At 36.5% G+C, this 13085-nt stretch overlaps 1 protein-coding gene across 3 annotated transcripts in view; it reads left to right on the forward strand.

Moving 5' to 3' along the window:
* Positions 1-202: 202 nt before the first annotated feature.
* arhgap42a (Rho GTPase activating protein 42a) overlaps positions 203-13085 on the forward strand; it is a 38131-nt gene continuing 25248 nt past the window's right edge. For all 3 annotated transcript variants that reach the window (XM_051677565.1, XM_051677566.1, XM_051677567.1), the window contains exons 1-3: positions 203-569; positions 2865-2960; positions 5517-5578. In XM_051677565.1, the coding sequence (XP_051533525.1) occupies positions 416-569; positions 2865-2960; positions 5517-5578 (312 nt within the window). In that variant the 5' untranslated portion in view covers positions 203-415. The remainder of the gene's footprint in view (positions 570-2864; positions 2961-5516; positions 5579-13085) is intronic.

Here is a 13085-nt window from a genome sequence, read left to right on the forward strand (position 1 = left end):
ATTTAGAATGTTTGTAAATCTGATCTTTTTAAGATGTTTAGCAGATGTTAATTAGATTACTTTACAGATGAAAAGATCTCAAATAGACATCACTGAGATGTACTTTTGCTATCTGGGATACAAAGCCCAGACACCTACGTATGTGCCCTATCTTTTACCGTAGGTGTGCTAGGAGAGTGGGAACAGACCAGTAGGAGTCACCGCTACACTTGGTTACCCTCTCTACTGAACTCCTCCGTGATTGAGCAGGGGAACGCAATCCGGAAGTGGGGTTTTGCGATACGGAGTTTCGGGACTCGTAACCGTGGAAATTTTACACTATTAAGTCATCTACTTTTCCGAAGGATTAAAGCTTTTCCGGGTGGTGGTGATCGTCAGGTTTTGTTTCACTGTTTCATTCATCTACACTGATACGATGGGGCTCCCTGCGCTGGAATTCAGCGATTCCTTTCTGGACAGCCCCGACTTCAGAGAGCGACTCAAATGCCATGAAATTGAGCTGGATCGTACAAATAAATTCATAAAGGAACTCATCAAAGATGGCAATATGCTTATCAGTGCGCTTAAAAGTAAGACACGGCATGTGTATCTCTTATAAACTTGAAATTACGTTGTGAGGCGTGAATGCTCAGATTTGTCGTGAAAGAAAAGTTAATAGAATAAAAACGTTCTGTGGTTGTTGAAAAGAAAATATACCTATGTTCATGTATGGCATTTCAAGGATGTTCCAGGACTTTTCCAAATATTCAGGTTTAAATACAATACGGTTTCATTTGTTAACATCTTTAACAACATCAGTTAACTTGAACTAACAATGAACAATACGTTTACAGCATTTATTCATCTTGGTTAATGTTCATTTCAACATATAGTAATGCATTTTTAAAATCACAAGTTGTATATTTTAACATTAGTTAATGCACTATGAACTAACATGATCTATCAATGAACAATTGTATTTTTATTTACTAATATCTTAACAAAGATGAAAAAAAATGCTGTAATATATATATATTGTTATATATTGTACTAATGTTAATGAATAGAACCTTATTGTAAAGTATTACTGGTATTTGGATTGAAAAATATATTTTTTTAATAATGATTCTTTTTATTAAATGTTGTTGTTGTGACTTTATTTGCTCAATTATATCATGTGACAAAAAGTTTTATGGTCAGAATTGGGTTGACTGGCTGTCTACATTGATGTCTTGATGTAGTGCAGTTGATTAGACACACTGGAATTTAGCTTACTTGGTTTAGTGTTCAATATTATGAAAGGACCTGTGTCAGACTAGTTGCTGACCTTTTGACCCGTAAAATACATCTAGTGTGCTAGACATTTAGTTTCTTGAAACTCAGCCTCTTTTGTAAAGAGCCTTCAGATGCCCTCACAATCTCAGTTAAAAGCTAAATGCAGAAGCTCTGCATTTAGAGAAAATGATTGTGATCATTTCAAGTGTCCCTCTCAAGCCCTGCCTGTAGACATGTGCATTTAGGATTTTCAGACTCTTGTATTTTATAGCTGTTTATAACCCTCAGCAAACCACTGTAATCTCATGTCCTCAGCAGGTTTAAGAAGTGAGGATGTGCTGGGTTTGTGTATGCCATCATCAAAAGCTTGTTTATTCATCTGAGGTCTGATATGATATGAAAGGAGACAAGGCTCAGCTTGACTTCTGTTATCTGCCACTTCACTATATTGGCTCCTCCTGTCTCTCTCCATGTTGGTAATCAGATCTTTGCATTGCTCTATTCTCTTCCGTGATAGCACATGTACATCACCCAGATGTCTATTTGATGTGTGTTTAAATCTGGAAGACATCTTTTTTTTTTTTTTTTAGGTTGTATGCTCATCTGCAATATGTCTAAAAGACGTTTCCTCTCAGATGTCAATTAGACGTTTCCTCTCAGACGTCAGTTAGACATTTAACAGATGCCTTTGAGACGTTTAAGATTTAGAATGTTTGCAAGTCTGATCTTTTTAAGATGTTTAGCAGATGTTAATTAGAATGTGATGCTTTCCAGATGAAACACTCTTAAACAGACATCTCGAAGACTTACGTGTGCTATCTGGGTTGTCTTTATGCACTAGTTTTAGCCTTGGAGGTTTCAAGAAAATTAAGTTTGGATCCTATCAGTTTTGGTTATTTCTTGTTATTTTCCAAAACAATTCTCTTTCAAAACCTTTTCCTTTATTCTCAACTCCTTCAATCCACAGCAACAGGCTCATTCAAGCTTTTGTTCCAAACAAATGGCAGTGGATGTCTCCCCTACAAGACTGAAGTCTTGCATTACATGAATGGTTCAATTGACTGGTTTATGTAACTCATGATGTCATTTCTCCTTCCTGTTTCTCCAAACAAAATAAATACTTCTAACATTATAGTCATACTTGATAACCCAACTAAGAGGAAAAGAGATTGCTTTGTCTTAGCTCATGAGACTTGATTGAGTTCACAGTTATTTTTCATTCAAGTATCAACTTAGTCTTAGATGTTTTCTTTTAAATCCTTAGAAGAAATAAAGCCAAATGTGACCATTGTTGACATGCAGTAAGACTATAGAACTCTAAAATGAATGTGGATGGCATAGCTCAGATAATACTTTGATGTCTTGGCTAATCTGAGAGGACAGTTTGAGACCTCTTCTGAAACACATGTGAGATTACTTTGAAAGCAGGAGACTGAAGCAAAAGTCTCAGTTTGCTCTCAATTTTAATGCCACTGCTGTCTGGGAGAAACGATCAACTTATCATCAACATGATTTTTCTTTCCTATGGGAAGTGGAATGTGCTCAAATGATAAAACTAAACCTACAAAACAGTAGCTCCATCACAAATCAGTTTGTTGTCTCTTTGACAGATCTTTCTGCAGCGGTGCAAAAATTTTCCCAGTCCCTTCAAGATTTCCAGTTCGAGTGTATTGGCGATGCAGAGACTGATGATGAGATTAACATTGGTAAGTAGTTAGCAACTAAACAAGATGCAAACTTGATAGGTACATAACAACACTAATCTAAATATTGCACAACCATTAGTTCCGATCCTCCAATCTGATGGCACAAGTGGTGTTCACTCTTTGTATCACTCTGCTTGTCTATATTTTCGTGTTTCAGACAGACCACCAGTCTGAGCGCTGATCTTGCTTTGGTTTTGTTTGAAACTATTTTTGTTAGAGGATCTTACTGTGCCTAAAATATAAGTTACTTATTAATGTGTGTGTATGATATTGCTTAGCGGTGTACTCAGTTTTATTATACTTTTTCTCATTAAAAAAGTTCTACTGTAATTTTGAAACATAATAATAAAATCAAGCCCACACACTTGAGATAAAGATTATATCAGTAACCTTATAAAAGCTGTTTAAATCTACTTGGGGAGGGTCCTCTCATGGTGGCAGCCATGTTTGGATCACATGAACAGCTGAATACTACTTGCTCAATCTTAGCAAGTTATTGGACACTTTCACTCATGGATTAAGTTAATGACTGACTGAATAGTGAATTTCTACAATGGCAAGTCCAAGGCGACATGCAATAAAATAGAAAATAAAAAAATACAGAGTGCACCTTTAAGTAAATGATACATTGTTTAAGCTGTAAACAATAATGTGGATATCACTTAAACATCTATGTCTCTATATGCTGTTTATTTGTAGCTGTCCTTCTGAGTCATCAACCAACAGTATCTAATAACAAGCTGAGAACACTACAGATTGCTGTTCTCTCGTACTGTAGTACCACAGCTCCATAGTTTCAAACAAAACAATGATGGTTCTTTATCAGACTTAAGACTTAGACTATTGCTGTCTGGCATTTAGAAAGCCATAAACCCAAACAGCAGTCTGAGAGAAAGTTCAGGGAATCAGAGTGTTCCTTTCTGTCCTTGGCTTTCCATACTGGTCATAACAGAATGTAAGATATTTAGACTGCTGAAATAGTACTTGTGCAAGTGAATGTAAGTCGATAACGGCACTTTTTTTCTTAAGCAGTTCAAACAGTCTGCATTCTTTTGGTATGGATGGAAACAAAGACTGTTGGAATCTTTTAGTATGAACCTAGGTGATAAATATTTGTCTGATCCATTTCACTGCAGCTACAAAACAGTCAGTAAAAATGGCTATACCTATATATATATATATATGTGAAAACTCGTAATCCCAGAAACCACAGTGGTTATTCTAATATATTTATATCTCAACAGGATGACTTTGTTTCATGCGTGCCTTGTCATTCCCATTTAAGTGCATCTCAGTGTATTCATGGTTCTCCTACCATGCATCAAAGCAGCTGAGATTTATACTGCTGTAACGTGAATTTTAAATGGCTGAGGGTCTGTTTATCCGGAGGCCTCCTAATAGAAAGTAGTTGAAAGTAGTTCTTATCTGAGTTCCTGATTGGATGCTTGGGGGAGTTGAAACCCTGGGGAATTGCAAGAGGGGGCTGGGAAGTGGGAGCCAAACAGAAAAATGCTGCACATCCCAGGACAGGAAGTGAACAAAGCATCCTTTAAAAAAGAAAAAAAGATTCCAGAACAGGCTCATCATCATGAAAGGATTTGACCACATGCTTAAAGTTGCATTGCATAATATTAACATTAGTTTATTTTACATTGCTATGCAGATTTCCTTCGAAAGTATGCTTTCCCACATTTCTGTTTTCAATAATTTCTCAGCTGTAGGTTTTAGCCTACATTTGGGTGTGTAAACATTAAAACAACATATTTTCAATTACTAATTTTAATACTTTAAGTCAGAAGTATCAAGGAATCTGCACACCAAATCCAAAAGCTGAAATTCATGAATCAAAAGGCTTGAGATCTGAGGTTCAAGGTGACTGATTTACTGAAGAGTTACAAGAATTACAACTGTTTTCTGTTTTCTCAGTTCTCATTATTTCCCTGTTGCCTACTAATTCGCTTTGATTGGTAGTGTTTAAAAGTTTGGTCTTGATTACGTTTTGATTATCTGAGGCACTTAAGAAAGTCTGATGGACTAAAATGTACACTTTTTGATTTTGTCACATTTATCATACAGTATGTACGCTTTTGGATTTGGTGTGCGGATTCCTTGATTCTTTTGATTCGTTCTGAGTCAATGCACCCAGTTAACTCTAATCATTCATTTTGGAACAGAACAAGTTTTTTTTATTTTTTTTTTATGAATCACTGTAAAACATTGGATATTGCTTATGAAATTATATTTATTTATTTTTTCCCATGACTGATCATCATTCTTGCACACATGAGTGGCTCATACAGGAAATGTGTTTTATGGTACTCTCACATTTCTACATCTTGAACATGTGGTCGGCTCTTTCTTGAATACCCCTTTGTGCATTGATCGGTTGTGGGTGGCCATGCTATTTTCTCAGCATTGCTAATAATATGTTCAGGTTTTCTGTATGTCCTTCATTCTGAAGGTATAAAAGGCACAATCTGATGCACTGATTTACTGAGTAATTACAGATGTAAAGTTGATTGATGCATGATTGAAATTCTTTCTCTCTTATCACAGCCCAGTCATTCAAGGAATTCTCCCAGCTGTTGAACACAGTGGAGGAGGAAAGACGGCGACTTGTAAGTTGTTTTGTTTCTTTTCTATGGCAATTAAAATGGATCGTTAACCCAAAAACGAAAATTCTGTCATCATTTTCTCACCCTAATGTTGTTCAAAACCTGTATGACTTTCTAACACAAATGGAGATATTAGGCAGTGTGTACAGGCCCGGTATACTCACAGCGAAGAATCTTCTTCATTCTTTGTTCAAAGCCAAAAAGAAGTTCAAAACAGCTGAGCAACGATATACTGTTTGTGAACATTTAGACACCGGCCACACTGCTGTGTTAGAGGAGCATTTAAATATGAGGATGCACAAGACTGCATGTAAACCCTTAACTAATGTGACATTAAAATGTGTTATCAATTACTTTGTTCCTCATTCTATGAGTAGAATTCACATGAAATCAGTAAAAGAAGCTGTTTTTACTACTCAACAATGATTTTAAGTAATATATGCAGTAGAGAATGTTTAACACATCGTCCTAACTAGATGCAACGTGATAAGATTCAAGCGACAAGCTATCTGCCTGTCCACACCAGACACGATGCGACACCGCGTTATTCATATGCTAAAATGAGGATAATTGACAATAAAATATAAAAATCAGTGCAACCACAGATGGAACAGTGTGTTTTTTGAATGCAACTCATTTTCTCACTGAAGCGCTGTATGGGCATACACTTTCTATGGCAAACCCCAGGGGATAAATACACAACCACACACATACGCAGAGCAAAGTTACTTTATGAAGTGCATCCTTATTCAATCTCTTACGATTGTTTGTGTTCACGCAGTACTTCGGTTGTTATTTTGCCGATCTCCACATGACAGGGAAGCGGAGAGAAAGTCAGAATGAGTTGGGATGTCTCCCCACTGCCATTCTGAATCTGAACCTGTGTGTGTGTGTGTGTGTGTGTGTGTGTGTGTGTGTGACAGCACCTGCTGATGAGAGCGAGACTTTAAGCACAACATTCGATAGGTGTGTGACACCCTTAGCTAAAATCAAGTTGTTGTGAACAGGCTAGTGAGATGCCGACTTAAATATATTGCGATAGGAATAATTTTAGACCCATTTTGTGACTGTGCTGGCGGCGCGACATCACAGAAATAGAAACCATTCCAAAAATAGAAATCCCTGTCGCTGTTGCTCGTCATTTGTCATGGCTGGTTAGAACAAAAGCTCTGATTAACATAGAAAAGATACGCGTCTGGATAGGACACGGTGTAATTTGTCATGTTTACATTCTGCATTAATGGTGCTAATGCGCTAACACGCTATACACACCATAATGTGCACCGTTTGCTCTCTGTTATTGTAATTTTCTATGATTTTGATACTACTGCAAAGATGGGTGTACAAAAGAGTGTTAATGTGAAGAATACAAACAAATGAATGATAATAAGAGGCATATCTCACTGTCAGCAAATGTGTGAAGCACATGAGTGGAGCAGCATATCAAACAAAGTGAATAGGTACTTAAGAGTATTTAAATAGATTTGATTCCTTTTGTAGACTAATAAAAAATAAAAAAAAATCAAATGATATGTTCTTGGAAATTGTCTCTACACGAATGATCAGACAGATGTAGATAAGTTTGCACTAGCTCGCTAATAACTCTGAACACCGGTGTGTTCATGATGAACAATGCAAACAGAGTTAGCTGTCAGCCTCAAAGTAGGTGGAGCTTCAGGTTACACCTACCGATGACTTGGACTAATGGCTGAAGAAGGTGTTTAGCAGCCGGTACAAAGTTTTCCTGAATGTTTGCACTGGTGAGCTTGTATGAACCACCGAAATGAACAAAAAAACACGTTTGTTTTGGCCGGATTTTGTTCACAATTACGTCAACGTTCTTCGGTTCCATATGAAGTATACAGGTTCCTTTAGTCTCAGTCACTATTCACTTTCATTGCATCTTTTCTTCATACAATGAAGGTGAATGGTGACTGAGATTCTTATTTGGTCTAACATCTCCTGTTGGGTTCCATGATAGAAAGAAGTCATACAGGTTTAGATTGGCATGAGAGTGAGTAAAATAATGACAGAATTTTCATTTTTGGGTGAACTATTCCTTTAAGCTATTTGGGTTTAATTTCTCAGCTATGCCCATAAACCCAACACATGATGTGGTTTACTTCAAAAGTGCCAAAGAAGTTGTAAATGAAGTAGTTGTAGTGATTATTTGCTTTTAAGTAGACGTTTCTGTATTATTCCTTTTGATGTGTTTTTTTCAACACATTGTTAACACACAATTTCAACTGATTACTTCTATAAAACAGCGGCAACAGCACTATGATAAAAGACCAATGCTGAATAAGCAGTTATATGTATTTGTAATAATTTACAGAATAAAAAATTCTTCTGCCAACTAATATAGTTCTTTAGCCTAAAAGTAGGCTATTTCATGTCAGTTTTGTCCGTTTATACTTGTTATACAACAGCTGTGAATGTTGTAACATTTTTAGGGTTGAACCTCTCCGTTTTAAAATGCTTTATAAGACATTTTTGGGCTAGTGGTTGAACTGTGAGTGCATTCTGTTATGAGTGTGCGCAAGGTTTTTTGCAAGTTATCTGCTGTGAGTTTTATGAGAAACAGGTTGTTTGCAAAAAGATGCTTGCTGTAGATAATGAGTGTGATGAGAGTGTGAAATATCTCTGCTGCTCTTTTTTTTTAAACTTTGTCTTTATCGTCACACTCTTAAAGTTAATCATGAAGTCTTAAGACTAACATCCTCAATGCCATCATATGCAGCTTCAGATTGGCACTTTTATGGGCATTAAGTATTAGGCAGTGTGTTGCCAGGGAAAAATGCTGGCACTCACCACTGCAGCCGATGGATCATTAGTCATAGTACAGCAGTGAAAGACCTCACTCGGCAAACAATGCTCCCTTGTGCTCCACTGGTGACCCTGCCTACATGTTAACAAACACAGAGCTTTGTTTGGGATTCATGACACACTTTGCCATTAGATATACATTGACCTGAATTACTCTACTTTAAAAGGATAGTTCACCCCCCCCCCCAAAAAAAAATTCAAAGAAGATTTGTAGGTCCATACAATGCAAGTGAATGGTGTCCAGAACTTGTAATGTCCACAAAGCATATAAAGGCAACATAAAAGTTATCCATAAGACTCCTGTTGTTTAATATATATGTCTTAAAAAGCAATATGATAGGTGAGAAACAGATCAATATTTAAGACTTTATTGTATAAATCTCCACTTTCACTTTCACATTCTGAAAGTTGTGCAGCGCTGAAATATTCTTTTAAAAATCTTTGTATTCAGCAGAAAAAAATAAGTCAAATACATCTGGGATGGCATGAGAGTGAGTAAATGATAAGGGAATTTTCATTTTTGGTGAACTATCCCTTTAAAGGCATAGTTTATGATAGTTCTTACTGATATAATAGTTCTTATCTGTTGTGATTAAACATAATTTATGATTCCCATTGCCCTTATGTAGTTGTATAGTTATTTTTATCTATTTATAGCAGGAGTCAGCATATTTTATCTCATAGTCTAATGACTTCTTGAATTCATCAAGTCATCTGCCTTGAATGTTGTAATTTTGCGGGGTAATGTTTATTGATCATGTGTCATTTGATGTGATCTTTATTTTGTAGAGCAGTGCAACATTTGGTCATATCTGAATTTCCAGTCTTATGCATAACTCAAGTTATTATCTATAATTGTTGTAAATATAAGACAGCAGCCTCAATTGTAACCAAGACAAACATCTCTATTGTGTCTTTTGTGCTTGTATCTGGGTGTCCAAGAAAAAGGCTGATGTCAAGCCTTGGGTCATCTACACATGACACATTGTTGTCTTATTGGCTCATATCTTCTGATGACTGCTTTTCCAGTCTGTAGATCACAATATTGTTTTCTTCCTCACTGAAAGACCCGAGTAATACTTTCTTACACAATGAATGCCTTGTTGGTCTTAGTAGATTTTATTAGACATTAGAATTCAGCTGATATTGTTTTATGATGGATACTGATTATTTTAAAGATGATGTGTTTAATATTTTGTTGTTAAAACCATATCCCAAAAAAACAACTCTAAGTAAACCATTCGTAGGTTGTTTTCCCCACAAAGTGTAACACTGTGGCTGTGTAGCGCTTTCAAACATTGGTCCACACAGCAACATTGGCTCAGACAATGGCGCAAATTTGGGGGCGAGACTATTAGGTTTTTTTCTTTGTTTATGGACATGACATAAACATTTAAGGACAAATGGCGGAAGCCTGAAATGTTCAGTTCTGAATGTAAATCATTATTGTAGACTTACCATAGTGACTTGTGTTAAGGCCATATACAGTTTTGATCATGGATTTTGTATATACTGGCCCAATAATAATAAAAAAATAAATGAAAAATCCTCTGTAGTGTACATTTTAATAATAACACTAATAATAATTATAGCAACAACAATATTATTGTTGACAAACTAAGTCAATTATGATCAAGTTTATAATTTATTGTATAAAATAACCATTTAATCAATGGATTTGTCACCAAAAATAAGGTACCATTAACCGATTAATAGAAAAGTATGATTATCGGTATAAAAACATATTGGTCAAACTGGTTATTGTGTTTTTATTATTTCTGTTAAAATGTGTTTATATCCAAGAAACACTTAATTTGCTCACGAGGAAGTCAAATATGTTGCATTTGCCAGGAAGAGAACCCCTCAGTGGTGCAGGAGTCCAGCCGCGTCCAGACTAAAGTTTCTGTCATATCCATTGTTCAGTGGAGAAAAGAGAGTGGGTCAGTGGAGCTGTGTGAAGAGCCTCGGGGGAAGAATTACCCAGCAGCCTCCTAAAGTCTCTTTACTTCCTGCAGACTGTAGTCGTGTTACGCTTCAGCCTCACAGGCTGCTGCTCCGGGGCCTCTCAGGATGACAAACACCTCAGTCGAGCTGAAAAAGTCCCAGAGGGCTTTTTCATTCATTGATGTACAATAGCAGAGCCAAGGGGTGAATAAATCCTAGTAAATGCATTGCTCTCCCTCAGGGGTGCAGCGGGGAAGTACACTGTGTTACTGGAGCATAGTGGCCAGACAGTCAGGTTTAAAGGCTGTCTCTCGTAACTGTGAATCATTAAGTAAACACAACTGTAGTGTTTCATTGAACGTCTGCCACTTGTATCCTTCCAGACTAGAGGACTGTCTCTTATCCACTGGTACTTTATTATTAGGCACATTGCCAGGCTGCTCTGCTTTAAGTGGGAGGCATTTTCCCACATGATAGTTTGGACTGATGTAAGAAGTGAGTTTCCTCTTTGGCTATAAAGGGCCATGGGAAGTTTTGACGGATGTTGTGAGAGAAACTCTTGAGCAAACAGAGCGACTGTCTGCACCCTTTGCTCTCGGCGCTCTGCTATATCTGAAGTGCTGAAAGACCCCTTGCTTTAATAATCTGAGTGCTTATTGTTGGCCTCAGTGTAGGTCATAGCCTATCTAAAGCTAAAGCAGCTTGTCATGCATTTTACTTTTATAAGGCAAGTTTGTTTGACTTGCTTGGTTTATTGCTATAAAAAAGGATCTTGTTAAAGTTTAAAATGAAAGTTCAGCAACGTGTATGTGGTAAACCGAACTTTTAGACTTAACCCTTATAAAAATTGAAAGTTCATGGCAAATTTGGCACAAACTTTTATTCCCTCTCTCACAAATCAAGATGAAAACACCCTGTTCCTTACATAATGCTATCTTATGACGTCTAAACACACATGACTTCTTAGGCGATACATTTAAACATTTGCATTATATAATCTTCGTGCGGAATCAATTTGTGCGGTAGCTCAACTGATAGAGTGTTTAACTTGTGATGCAAAGGACTGGGGTACGAGTCCTGAAGAACATGCGAGTCCACACATCAAAGAAGCATTAAGTTTTTCATGTCACATTTGCTTTTTATGACACTATCGGTTAGGTTTAGATTCAAGGTTTAGGGTAGAGAGGTACGTTTTGATGATTTATAACTTGACAGAGCATTAACCCTAAAAACGTCATCTGTTTGGGTACAGATTTAACTCGCTTTTAGCCCCACACAGTGGACATTTCATCTCTGAACTGCCGTGAAACGTGTAAGGAACCACCTAATGTGATTTTGCAAACATTTTGTCACAGTCAATCTAATTTTCATCAGACTGATAAATAAAGTGCCCCCAAAAAGTATTTGGACACTTTAGCCACACATAAAAAATTATGAATGCCTTTGCATTATATAATAAAATATAAAACTGATATATTGTTCAAAGCTATGTTTATGTTGCCCTGGCAGTTGTCATGGACTTAAATTGACACCTAGCAGCATGGATGCAACATCATGCAAAAGCAAAGGTTTTCAGTTACCGATGCCATTGTAGAAGTTAACCATGACTAAGGGCCACAATATACTTCTGGAGAAGTTCTTCTTTGTTCTTCATTCTGGGGTAAAAAGAAGTTCAAAACAGCCGAGCAATGGTGTACTGTTCCCGAACATTCAGACACCCGCTACACCGTTGTGGGAGGCATTTAGGGGTACATAAAAAAATGAGGATGCGCTCAAGACCTGCATGTAAAACCCTAATTAAAGTGACTTTAAAATGTGTTAGCAATGACTTTATGAGTAGAATTCACATGAGGTCAGTAAAAGAAGCTATTTAAACCACTCGATTTTGATGTAAAGTAATATTTCGTACTGCATATATGTTTAATTTGTCTTGTTTACATTCTGAATTCATGGAGCTATTGAGCTAAAACGCTATATGCGTCCATAATATGTGCCGATTACACGCTGTTATTGTAATTTTTGATGACTGATGCTATTGCAAAGATGGGTGTATAAAAGAGTGTTAATGGGCAGAATACAGACAAAATAAATATGATGGAGGCATATCTTACTTTGGGCAGATGTGTGAATGGCTTTCGCTGCAGATGGCATATGAGTGAATGGGCTCTTGGGAGTATTTAAGTAGATTTGATCCCTTATGTAGACTAATTAACCCTTAAACGCATATATCGGGTCTTTAGAGACCTGGAACCTCATTCCACCCCCTGTACCTCATCCATTTTTTGGAGTTGTGCCCACACCTCTTTAGTATTCATCAATCTATCTCTTATAAATAGTGTGCCAAAATAGCAAAAAAAAATAATAATGTTTTAAGTACCAAAAGTGTATAGGGTCTCTAGAGACCCGAGGTATGTAAGAGTGTTTTTTTTTTTGTTTTTTGCACTTCCATAAATCTTTTTTTTATAATGATATCATATCTATTTAAGTTTACTATCACAGGATATATATTCCTTTGTGTATTACAAGAGAAATGAGTACTATATTCATACAAATAAATACTATATTATGTTGACTTTCTGTGCAACAATGAACTATCAACAATGGTGAATTATCATTATATGCGTATACACATGCATAATAATATACATGTTATTTCTTACTCAAGGTGGTGCTGATGTTTCAGTGATTAACTTGATTTATATTTGACATTGCTATTTGATGAAGAAACAACATCAAAGTA

The sequence above is a fragment of the Myxocyprinus asiaticus genome, chromosome 38 (assembly GCF_019703515.2).
Source record: "Myxocyprinus asiaticus isolate MX2 ecotype Aquarium Trade chromosome 38, UBuf_Myxa_2, whole genome shotgun sequence".
Classification (NCBI taxonomy): domain Eukaryota; kingdom Metazoa; phylum Chordata; class Actinopteri; order Cypriniformes; family Catostomidae; genus Myxocyprinus; species Myxocyprinus asiaticus.